The 12248-nt window shown below is 46.4% G+C and overlaps 1 protein-coding gene across 1 annotated transcript in view; it reads left to right on the top strand.

Moving 5' to 3' along the window:
* Positions 1–12046: 12046 nt before the first annotated feature.
* Positions 12047–12248, top strand: part of Rufy1 (RUN and FYVE domain containing 1) — a 36906-nt gene continuing 36704 nt past the window's right edge. Inside the window, exon 1 of the mRNA XM_013030890.1 lies at positions 12047–12243. Coding sequence (XP_012886344.1) covers positions 12056–12243 — 188 coding nt within the window. The 5' untranslated portion in view covers positions 12047–12055. The remainder of the gene's footprint in view (positions 12244–12248) is intronic.

Genomic DNA, 12248 nt, shown 5'->3' with positions numbered 1-12248 from the left:
GGAAGGAAGGAAGGAAGGAAGGAAGGAAGGAAGGAAGGAAGGAAGGAAGAAAGGAAGGAAGGAAGGAAGGAAGGAAGGAAGATGGAGAGATGGTCTAGACTATAATATATCAAGATCAGGGTAGCTGGAGAGCTGTTTGGGTAGAAGATAGATCATATATGATCAGGAACTATTCAGAGAAAGCTAGATCCAGCTCTGTCTGTCTTTCTGTCTGTCTCTCTGTCTGTCTGCTTGTATACACATGGAGGACAAACACACAGGGGCTTTCCACACATTAGGCTCGCACTCTGCCACTGAACTTGACACCCCCAGCTTAGTCAGACTCTCTACAGAGTACTACTGAGTATCTGCGTAGGAAAAGCCGAATTCCTCACGCAGCTCACTCCCAGCCACGGTGAGGTTAGATCTTGATGAAATGCATGCATGGAAAAGATCACTGAGTCACAAATGTCTTGAATTCACACCACCCCGACGGCAGGGCTTAACCGCAGTGTACCACGGACTGCTTGGTGGCTCCACACACACACTGTTGGTCACAGAGTCTGTGAGCTGTCTGTGAGCTGCTGTTACCACCACTGCCCAGCACAGGATTACAGCAGCTAGCAGGAGCCCAGGAAAAGACCCAAAGTCCAAATCTGAAGATGCTTTCTAGTGAAAAAAAAGAAGATTATAATCACCATTAAAGTCAAGCCATTGTAAGGTCAGGGGCCATCTCAGTAGAAAACAGACTAAGTTAAGCACAGGCATCTTTTTGTTCCTTCAAGTCTATTGAAGCACCTTGAACTCAGGGCCTGGGTGCTGTCCCTGAACTTTCCCACTCAAGGTTAGCCCTCTACCACTTGGAGCCACAGCTCCACTTCCAGCTTTCTGGTGGTTTATTGGAGATAAGAGTCTCATAAACTTTCCTTCCCGAACTAGCTTTGCACCTTGATCCTCAGATCTCAGCCTCCTGAGTAGCTAGGATTACAGGCATGAGCCACTGGCACCTGGCTATTAAGCACCTTTTTATGACCAGACCCAGTGGCTCACTCCTGTAATCCCTACACGGCATAAGCATAAGCAGGAGGAACAATGTCTAAACCTAGGCCCAGACAAAAATAGAGATCCCACCTGAAAAATAACTAAAGCAGAAAAAAAGGGCTGAGGGCTTGGCTCAGGTAGCAGAGTACCTGTCCAGCAGGCACAGGGTACTGAGTTCAAATCCCAGGAAAAGGAGAACTATTTCCTGGTAACTCAGGACAACAGGAAACATGGTAGACAGAACCCTTGGCTCCAGAACACACCCTCTTGCTGTACCCTCACTGTGGGTGTGGGTAGGTGTGTAGGATACAATTTCCTGGCCTTTTGACTTTGGGCTTGGCCAATGGAATGTCAGCAGCGATGTTACCCACAAAAGCTTGAGGTGTATTTGTATGGTCAGAAGTACCCTCTGGATACTAGGTACTGGATACTAGGTACTGTTATCACTCACAGATGAATTGCAGATGAGAAGACAGTGCTTCTTACTGGAAGTCTCTGAGGTTGGCAGGGGGAATGTTTGTTATGCAGCATTAACTGTGGCAGTAGCTAGCTGATACCTGGAGAGCAGGTGGCAGGCACCAATGCAGTAGGTATGAGAAGAAACTCCTAAGCCTCACTGTCTCATGTGTGCTCTTGCTAGAAGCAGAGCATCCCATTGTTGACATCCACTGCTTTCTAGGAATGCTGTCGGGGGGGGGGGAGAAGGGGGACACAGGAACTCTAAAAGACGGTGGGGCGGGAGGTGGGGGAGGTAGAGGGAAAGCTTGCAGACAGCAATTTGGAGAGAGCTATCCAGATTCTTCAAATGCTGGCATCCACTGACCCAGTCATTTGGCTCCTGGCTATTGATGATAAAGCAGTCACCCTGGATAGAAGAAAAGAGGCTTTGTTTGTTTATTTTTTGCTCAGTGGTGTTGTGGTTTACAGGAGACAGAAGTCTTTACCCAACACTTCATCCTTGAAGATCTTTACCTGTGTGTCCTCTTCCAGCACTCCCCACACTGTGACAGATGGGGTCACCATCCCAGAATAAGACTGTGTAGTAGCAGGCTTCAAACCCAGACTTCTGACCCAAAGGGCCACGGGCCAAATGTCCACACTCTCCTGCCTAACATAGCCACTGGGAAGGCATGCAATTCTCTCACCTTCTTGAGTGGTAAGCAGCCAAATGGAAGAAGATACTCCAACATCTTGTAAATACTTCAAAAATAAAATACATAGTGAAGCCAAGTGTTGTTGACTTGTACCTGTGATCCTCGCTACTCAGGAGGCTGAGATACAGAGGATCACAGTTTGAAGCCATCTGGGGAAGAAAGATCCACTCCTAAGGACCAGCAGAAAAGTCAGACTGGAGGCATGGCTCAAGGGGTAAAGTGCTAGCCATAATGGAGGGAGTTGAGCAAGTTCAAGGTTCTGTCTTCAAAGCCCAGTACTGAGGCTGAGCTCTGAGGATCACAGTTCAAAGCCAGCCTGGGCAGGAAAGTCCGTGAGACTCCTGTCTCCAATAAACCACTAGAAAACCAGAAGTGGTGCTGTGGCTCAAGCGGTAGAGCGCTCACCTTGAGCTGAAGAGCTGAAGGACAGCGCCTAAGCCCAGAGTTCAAGCCCCACGACCAACAACAAACAACAAAAAAAGCCCAGTACTGGCAAAATACAACTACTACTGATGATGATGATGATGATGATGATGATAACAATAATAATAATAAATTGTGATATGATTTGAGACCATACAGAAAAGGGTAAAACAAAACTAAGTATCTGAAATCATTCCTAAGACAAGGCAAAGTATAATCTGTAAATAAATAAAAATAAACCCCAATGAAATTAAACACATATGCAAAGTAAAACTGAGGAAATGCTACACACCTACAGTAAGCTCATCTTTAAAACAAAGTCTGATGGGACTGGGAATGTGGCTCAGTGGTAGAGTGCTTGCCTTGCATGCATGAAGCCCTGGGTTCAATTCTTCAGCACCACATAATAGAAAAAGCGGGAAGTGGCACCGTAGCTCAAGTGATAGAGAGCTAGCCTTGAGCAAAAAGAAGCTCAGGGCTGGGCGCTGGTGGCTCACATCTGTCATCCTAGCTACTCAGGAGGCTGAGATCTGAGGATTGCAGTTCAAAGGCAGCCTGGGCAAGAAAAGTCCATTAACCACCAGAAAAAAAAAAAACTGGAAGCGGTGCTGTGGCTCAAGTGGTAGAGTGGTTTGCCTTGAGCTGAAGAATTCAGGGACAGTGCCCAGGCCCAGAGTTCAAGGCCCAAGATTGGTCAAAAAAAAGTCTGTCTGACAGTATCAATTATTTTCTAGGCAGACAACAACTGGAACTGTCATCCGTTAATGGAAGGAGCATACACAACTTGAGCGTGGCAAAATGTTTTGGCAGTTTCTTATAATATTAACTGTTCTTTAACTGTGACTCAGAAATTCTACCTTATAGATACTAACCCCAAAATGACATAAATCCACATAAACAATTGTACAAGCATGTTCATTACAACTGTATTTGCCATAGCAAAAGACAAAAATAACTCAAATGCCCATAACAAGAAAATAATTTAACTGGGTGCCGGTGGCTCACACCTGTAATCCTAGCTACTCAGGAGGCTGAGATCTGAGGATCCAGGTTCAAAGCCAGCACAGGCAGGAAAGTCCATGAAACTTATCTTCAATTAACCATCAGAAAAACCTGAAGTGGCATTGTGGCTCAAGTGGTAGAGCACTCACCTTGAGCTGAAGAGCTCAGGGATAGTGGCCAGGCCCAGAGTTCAAGACCCACAACCAAAAAAAAAAAGTTATAATAACATATATTTGAAAATTGCTAACAGTAGCTACAATCTGTAATCCTAGATGCTTGGGAAGTAGAGATGGAAAAGATCAAAGTTCAAGTCCAATCCAAGCAAAACGTTATTGAGTTTCCCATCTCAACAAACACCTGGGCGCTGGTGGCTCACACCTGTAATCCTAGCTACTCAGGAGGCTGAGATCTAAGGATTGAGGTTCAAAGCCAGCCCGGGCAAGGAAAGTCAGTGCGACTCTTATTTCCAATAAACCACCAGAAAACTGGAAGTTGCACTGTGACTCAAGTGGTAGAGAGCTAGCCTTGAGCTGAAGAGCTCAGGGACAGCGCCCAGGCCCAGAGTTCAAGATCTATGACCAACAAAAAAAAAAAGTAATCCCAGCGACATGGAAGTATAGGATAATCCTACTCAAGGCCAACCTGTGCAAAAATGCAACACCCTATTAAAAAAAATAACTAAAAAGTTATAACGGACTGAAGGCATGATTCAAGAAATAGAACACACTGGCGCTGGTGGCTCATGCCTGTCATCCTAGCTACTCAAGAAGCTGAGATCTGAGGATCACAGTTCAAAGCCAGCCAGGCAGGAAAGTCCATGAGACTCTTTTTTTTCTGTCGGTCATGGGGCTTGAACTCTGGGCTTGGGCGCTGTCCCTCCGCTCTTCAGCTCAAGGTGAACACTCTACTGCTTGAGCTACAACGCCACTTCCAGTTTTCTAGTGGTTTATTGGAGATAAGAGTTTCACAGACTTTCCTGCTCAGGCTGGCTTTGAACCACGATCCTCAGATCTCAGCCTCCTGAATAGCTAGGATTACAGACAGGAGCCACCAGTGCCCAGCCCGTGAGACTCTTATCTCCAATTAACCAACAGAAAATCGGAAGTGGCACTGTCACTCAAGAGGTAGAATGCTAGCCTTGAGCTGAAGAGCTCAGGGTCAGAGCTCAGGCCCAGAGTTCAAGCCCTACAACCAACAAAAGAAAAAAAAGAAAAAGAAAAGTAGAACACTTGCCTAGCCAAGTTCAAAGACCTAAGTTTAAACCCAATACTGCCAGGAAAAAAAAAAAAAAAAAGGTACTCAGTCGGGGTCCAATGGCTCACACCTGTAATCCTAGCTACTCTTCGAGGCTGAGTTCTGAGGATCATGGTTCAGGGCAGCCTGGTCAGGAAAGTCCACGTGAGACACTTATCTCCAATAAACCATTAGAAGACCGGAAGTAGTGCTATGGCTCAATTGGTAGAGTGCTAGCCTTGCGCTGAAGAGCACAGGGACAGCGCCCAGGCCCAGAGTTCAAGCCCACGACCAACAACAACAAGAACAAAAAGGTACTGAGAGTAAATTTTAATTATCCTCATCACAAAAACAGGGATAAGTATGTGAGGTAACTGCATATATTAATACATCCTATTCAGCCATTCTGCAATACAGGAATATTTCAAAATGCCATGTTGTATGTGCATCATAACTATATCATTTTCATTTGTCAGTTAAAAACATATTTGAAAAATAATTAAAATTGCTCAAAAACTTTTTTAAATGAAAGTGATGGGGACTGGGAAGGTAGCTCAGTGGTAGAGTGCTTGCTTAGCATGCATGAAGCCCTGGGTTCCATTCTTCAGTACCACATAAAACAGAAAAAGCCAGAAGTGGTGCTGTGGCTCAAGTGGTAGAGTACCAGCCTTGAGCAAAAGCAGCTCAGGGACAGTGTCCAGGCCCTGAGTTCAAGCCCCAGGACTGGTAAAGAATAAATAAATATAAAAATGAGAACGAAAGTGATGAGTGGGGCTCTGAAGACTCACACCTATAATTGTAGCTGAGATCTGAGGATCGCGGTTCAAAGCCAGGCCCTGCAGTAGTCCATGAGACTCTTATCTCCAATTAACCACCAGAAAACCGGAAGTGACAGTATGACTCAAGAGGTAGAGCACTAGCCTTGAGCAGAAGAGCTCTGGGACAGTGCCCAGTCCCTGAGTTCAAGCCCCATGACCAACAAAAAAGAGAGAGAGAGAGAAAGGGGGGGGCGAGAAAGGCAGGTAAGCAGGCAGGCAGGAAGGAAGGAAGAAAGCAAGCAAGCAAGCAAGGAAGTGATAAATACATTGTAAGTTAGCTTGATGATATTCTTTCTGGAAAACAACTATATATTTTCTTAATTAGCGAGAAGAATGGTGTGGTCCCATGTGCCGATGCTTTAGAAAGATGTGTGGTTTAGTGGAGCTGGACTTGATTTTACCATCAGCTCAGAAGAGAATGCGAGTGAAAATAAAAAGCAACTGACATCTTACAACCATTATGAAGACAATTTGGGGTACACTTTGAAAACCACTGCTTTACAGAATAATCACTTTTTTTTTTTTTAATAGTAAACTAAAGCTTCTGGAAAGTATCATGGTGCCACTTAGTGGTAACTCTCGTTATTGCGACTCCTGGTTACCAAAACTTGTGTTTTGAGTGAACACTTGGACTTGTAACTTGGAAGAAAGGAAATAAATGTCCCCATCTTCTATTAATGTACTGGCTCTGTGCTGTGTCCTATAGTATCCTGAAAACATATATTAAGAAAACATACATTAAGCTCCTCCAAGGCCTCAGTCCTCAGGACACAACCCATTCTTTCACTCCTGAAGCCTTTTGCACCTCAGACACTACCTCCCTTTTACAATAAAGGCTCTCAGGGGTGAAGCTTTGCTCCCTTTTTACTAGCAAGGGATTTAATAATCTTATTTTGGCAGGGAGGCGGGGGGAGGTTGTGGGGCTTGAACTCAGCCTGGGCGCTGTCCCTGAGCTCATTAGCTCAAGGCAACTGCTCTACCACTTGAGCCACAGTGCCACTTCTGGTTTTCTGGTGGTTTATTGGAGATTAGAGTTGGTGGCTCACACCTGTAATCCTAGCTACTCAGGAGGCTGAGATCTGAGCATCGTGGTTCAAAGCAAGCCTGTAGGAAAGTCCATGAGACTCTTATCTCCAATTAATAACCAGAAAACTGGAAGTGGTGCTGTGGCTCAAGTGGTAGAGCGCTAACCTTGAGCTGAAGAGCTGAAGGACAGCACCCAGGCCCAGAGTTCAAACCCCACGACCAACAAAAAAAAAAAAGAGTGTCTTATGGATTTTCCTGTCCAGGCTGGCTTTGAACCATAATCCTCAGATTTCAGCCTCCTGAGTAGCTAGGATTACAGGTGTGAGTCATTAACACCTTGCTGGGATTTAGCAAGTGTTTTTTGTTTTTTGTTTGTTTGTTTGTTTTTTGGTTGTGGTGCTTGAACTCTGGGCCTGGGCACGGTCCCTCAGCTCTTCTGCTCAGCAGATCGCTCTACTCCTTGAGCCACAGAGCCATTTCTGGTTTTCTAGTGGTTTGTTGGAGATGAGAGTCTCAGGGACTTTCCTGCCCAGGCTGGCTTTGAACTGTGATCCTCAGATCTCAGCCTCCTGAATAGCTAGGATTACAGGAGTGAGCCACTGGCACCCAGCTCTTAGCAATCTTTTTTTTTTGGGGGGGAGGGGGGTCCAGTCATGGGCCTGAACTCTGGGCCTGGCGCTGTCCCTTAGCTCTTCAGCTCAAGGCTAGCGCTCTACCACTTGAGCCACAGCGCCACTTCCATTTTTTTCTGCTTATGTGGTGCTGAGGAATCAAACCCAGGGCCTCATGCATGCAAGGCAAGCACTTTACCATTGAGCCACCTTCCCAGCCCCCTCTTAGCAATCTTGTATTTACAAAAATTAACATTGAGCCGAGTGCCAGTAGTTCATGCCTGTAATCCTAGCTTCTCAGGAGGATATGAGGACCATGGTTCAAAGTCAGCTGGGGCAGGAAAGTCTGTGAGACTCTTATCTCCAATTAACTACCAGAAAACCAGAAGTGGCACTGTGGCTCAAGTGGTAGAGTGCTGGCCTTATGATGAAGAGCTCAGGGACAGCGCCCATGACTGACAGAAAAAAAATAAATAACATTGGATGTTAGTGATTTGTGGCATTGACTGTTTGAAACACTAAAATATCATTAAAAATTGCCTAGGTTATAAAACAGTACTTTTATTCTATCATCAAAAGTGTGTAGAAGCTGGCACCAGTGGCTTCCACCTGTAATCGGAGCTAATCAGGAGGCTGAGATCTGAGGATGGAGGTTCAAAGCCAGCCTCGGCAGGAAAGTCTGTGTAACTCTTGTCTCCAGTTAGCCACCAAAAAAGTTAGAAGTGGAGCTGTGGCTCAAGCTGTAGCCAGCTCTGAGTGTAAAAGCTCAGGGACAGTACTCAGGTCCTGAGTTCAAGTCCCCATACTGGCACACACACACACACACACACAAAGAGGCTGTGGTTTGGTCTTGCTCTTGGCTCTGGTGAAAGCTCTTCCCAGGCCCTGCCCACTTCCACCTGCAACACTCAGGGGGGAGGCATCAATCACCACCTCTCCGCTCTACCTTGACCACGCCTCTCCTCCCCCTCCCTCAGTTCCTGCTGTCCCCTTGGCTGGCTCCATCTCTCTCCATCTCCTGTGTCTGCAGGTCACTTCCCAGCAACCCTGGCTCAGCGCTCTCCAGATGTTCTCTCTCCTTCTGCAGCTATTTGAAGAGATAGAGAAGAGCAAAAACCCAAAGCAGCTGGCTGCTGAGTCACTCCATGAAAGACAGATGTACGGGAAAGGAGCCCAGACCTGCAGCCGGCCTTCATATGAGCAAGCAACAGAATTCCATGCCGAGTATGGCGGTTTATGCCTGGCATCCCAGCCTTGGGAGGCAGAGGTAGGATAATCATGAGTCCCAGTCCAGTCTGGGTTACATACCAAGATCTTACAGAGACAGATGGAGAGGAGAAGAGAGGAAGAAAACCATACGGTTTTATGATGATAGATAGAAAATATAACAGAATCAATGTATATTTAATATACCACATACATTTATCTAGAATTTTAATTTCTTCAATGTTCCTAGTCTTCTTGAAATGTCACATTATTAAAAAATAAGAGAAAAGCAGCAGCAGGGCACCGGTGGCTCACGCCTAGAATCTTAGCTACTCAGGAGGCTGAGATCTGAGGATTGTGATTCAAAGCCAGGCCCAGGTAAAAGGCCCCCATGAGACTCTTCTCTCCAATTAACCACTCAAAAACCAAAAGTGGCACAGTGGCTCAGGTGGTAGAACAGTAGCCTTGAGCACAGAGGCTTAGGGACAGCATTCAGGCCCTGAGTTCAAGCCCCACAACCAACAAAAAAAAAGAGAGAGAGATAGAGAGAGAAAAGCCATCATAATCTGCACATTAATCATGATGATAAGCATGGTACAATTTTTTAAGGTAGACTATCCTGTCTTATAAATTAACATAGTCATGTAAAATGCAGCTTAGGGATGTAAGAATTTTCAACTTCAGAAAACCTATTTCGTATAATTTGTCACATTAATAAGAAAACAATCATATACTTTGAAATAGCTGCAGGAAGTGAGGTCATGGGGGGTGGGCCTCCCTGTCCCGCCCACTTTCTGTCTGCTTCCTGGCTGCCATGAGGTGAGCAAGTCTCTCCACCATGCTCTCTCACCATGATGTGCTGCCCCACCACAGGCCCAAAGCAACAGACCCAAGTGACCCTGAGTCAAAGTAAACCTTTTCCTCTATTGATTGCCTCAGATCCTTTGTCACAGTATTGCAATACTGACTAAATCAGAGGTTGAAAAGAAGAAAAGAAAAAGTCCTTACCAGGAGGTGGGGCAGGAGGCTGTTGAGTGTTAGGCTGGCCTGGACTATAGAGCTCCTGTCTCAAAAAAGAAGAAAGAAACTTTCTGTCTGAGAAGCACCAATGGAACTCCTCATGGACATTGAAAATTACTTTTGTTTTTCTACTGTGACCACAAAGACAAGCCCTAGTCAAGGGACTGTCATAGAAGAAACAGGATGCTAAGTCAGGCACTGGTGGCTCAAACCTGTAATCCTAGCTACTCAGGAGGCTGAAGTTTGAGGAACATAGTTTGAAGCCAGCCCCTGACAGAAAAGTCCATGAAACTCTTATCTCCAATAAACTATTCAGAAAAAGCTGGAAGTGCCACTGTGGCTCAAATGGCAGAGTGCTAGCCTTGAGCACAAAGAGGCTCAGGGATAGCACCCAGGCCCTGAGTTCAAACCCTAGGACTGGCAAAAAAGGAAGAAGATGCTAACAGCCTGGCCCTCAAGCAGAGGAGAAGAAAGGGGGTGCAGATGTGGCCTTGTGTCCTCTCTGGCCAATGAAATGTGCACAGATGAGTTGTGAGAGTTTCAGAACAAACACCCCAGAAATTTAATGAGCAAGGAGTGGCGAAGAGTTTTTATCCATGTGGCCATATTGGGAAGAAATGATTAAAGGACCAGTGATCACCCCCTCTACTTTAGGTTCAAGGGGTGAAAAGACACTTTGCGGTTTTAGAGACCAGGGGGACAGGCTAGAGGTGTAACCAATCATGACCTCAGACCATGGTGCAATCCTGCTAAGCTAAGCCAAAGGCACAGACATTCGACATCATTCGTCCCACAGCAGGGACCATGAGACACAAGCTGTCCTCAGAGCTCCGTCCTGATGGGAGGAAGAGACAAGCCTAGGGGAAACTCCAACAGGGAACTCTTCAGGTGGCATAAGTACTTTGAATGAAATGGAACTGAGCAGAATGACAAAAAGAGGCTGGAGGCCGGAGGCTGCATATTTTAACACAATCCGGGGGAGATGTCTTTGAAAAGTTGAGTGGAACTTGAATATTTATGATGATAAAAAAAAAAGCCTGTCATACCATAACTGGAAAAAAAAAAAAAAACATCGTAAGCAGAGGAGGAAAAAAAAATCTTGATGTGTTTCAGAACAGAAAAGAAATGGTGTGGGCTTAACAAACCCATAGACTGTATGATATGAAATGGGGCTCAGAAAGATAGACATAGGGCCCAAGTCACATAGGGCTTTACAGACCAGGACAGCCAGATGGATGAAAGATCGGGTTAAAAGATGATTGAGGATAAATGGATGGAAGAGGATGAAAACCATCAAATCCTGGGTAGTGTAAATCCATTTTGTACCACTAGGTGGCAGCCAAACACTTATATTGGCAACAGTGGCCTCTATTGGCATGAACCTAAAAGCATTTATGTCTTTCACTGGGATCTGCAGAGAGCCGAGTAGAGCTCTGGACTGGGAATTTGGGTCGGTGAGAGGGGAAGGGATGATTTTTGGATTGTCTATTGCTGGGAAAACAGGAGTGACTGTCTGCTTAGCATTCTGGCAACATTCTGCAAAGCAAGAGGTCTTCGTTTTATTGTTTTATTGTTATCATAAAGGTGGTGTACAGAGGGTATATAAGTCAGGTAAAGAGTACATGGTTTTGGTCAGTCCTGGGGCTTGAACTCAGGGCGTGGGCACTGTCCCTGAGCTGCTTTTGTTCAAGGTTATCACTCTACTACTTTGAGCCACAGCACCACTTCCGGCTTCTTCTGTTTATGTGGTACTGAGGAATCAAACTCAGGGCTTCATGCACGCTAGGGAAGCATTCTACCACTAAGCCACATTCCCAGCCCTCCATTTCTGTTTGGACAATGTCACCCCTTCCCTCTCTTTCTCCCAGTTTTTCCCTCCCATCCTCGCCTACAAGTTGCAAAGTATATTTTCAACATAGTGTTCAGCGAGTATCATTGCTGCATTTGTTCGAGAGTTAACTGTTGTGTTGTTTTCAAGGCTAGCACACTTTGGCCCAGAAATTTCACTTAGTTCTAAAAACTCTTGGGAGATAAGTACACACAGAGAGAGTTCAGAATATAGAACATTAGAGCTGAGCTGCCAGGCTTGGTGACATGTGCCTGTAATCTCAGCACTCAAGAGGCTGAGGCCAGGTGATCAGATGAGAAGTTCAAGACCAGCCTAAGCAGCACAGGGAGAGAGAGAGGGGAGAGATGAAAGGGAGAGGGGAGGAGAGAAGGAAGAGGGAAAGGAGGGTTCTGGAGAAGGAAGAGGGGGGGGAAGGGAGAGAAAGACATCTCTCAGCTGGTGGGAAGATGAGTGTTTTTTGACATTACAAAGTGTACTTTCCCAAGCCTTATTTCAATGAACGAAAGGCCCAGAGGGCGGTGAGAAAGATGAACCTGGCAAACAAATGACAGGGCTGAGTCCTAGCCCGCCCACCTAGAGTCCAGGGCTGCGCCCGCCCGCACCGAGTCTGCGCCCGCCCGCACCAAGTCCGCATCCTCCTCCCTTCCCCCCCCCCCGCCCTCTTTCCCGGCCCGGTCACCTGACTCGGCCAAAATGGCCGACCAGGAAGGCGACTGCCCTGCAGAGCGGGTGCCAGAGCGAGAGCCCGAGTTAGGGCCCGAGTCAGGGCCAGAGCCCGGAGAAGACTTTGAAATCGTAGACCGCAGCCAGCTGCCCAGCTCAGGCGAAGTTCGGGGCGCGGCGAGGCCTCGGGCGCCGGGCGAGGCCTGGTCGGCGCCGCTGCTGA

Source organism: Dipodomys ordii, unplaced genomic scaffold (genome assembly GCF_000151885.1).
Source record: "Dipodomys ordii isolate 6190 unplaced genomic scaffold, Dord_2.0 Scaffold135, whole genome shotgun sequence".
In the NCBI taxonomy this organism is placed as follows: domain Eukaryota; kingdom Metazoa; phylum Chordata; class Mammalia; order Rodentia; family Heteromyidae; genus Dipodomys; species Dipodomys ordii.
Note: the sequence above shows the minus strand (reverse complement) of the source record. Positions and strands in the feature narration are given on the sequence as shown.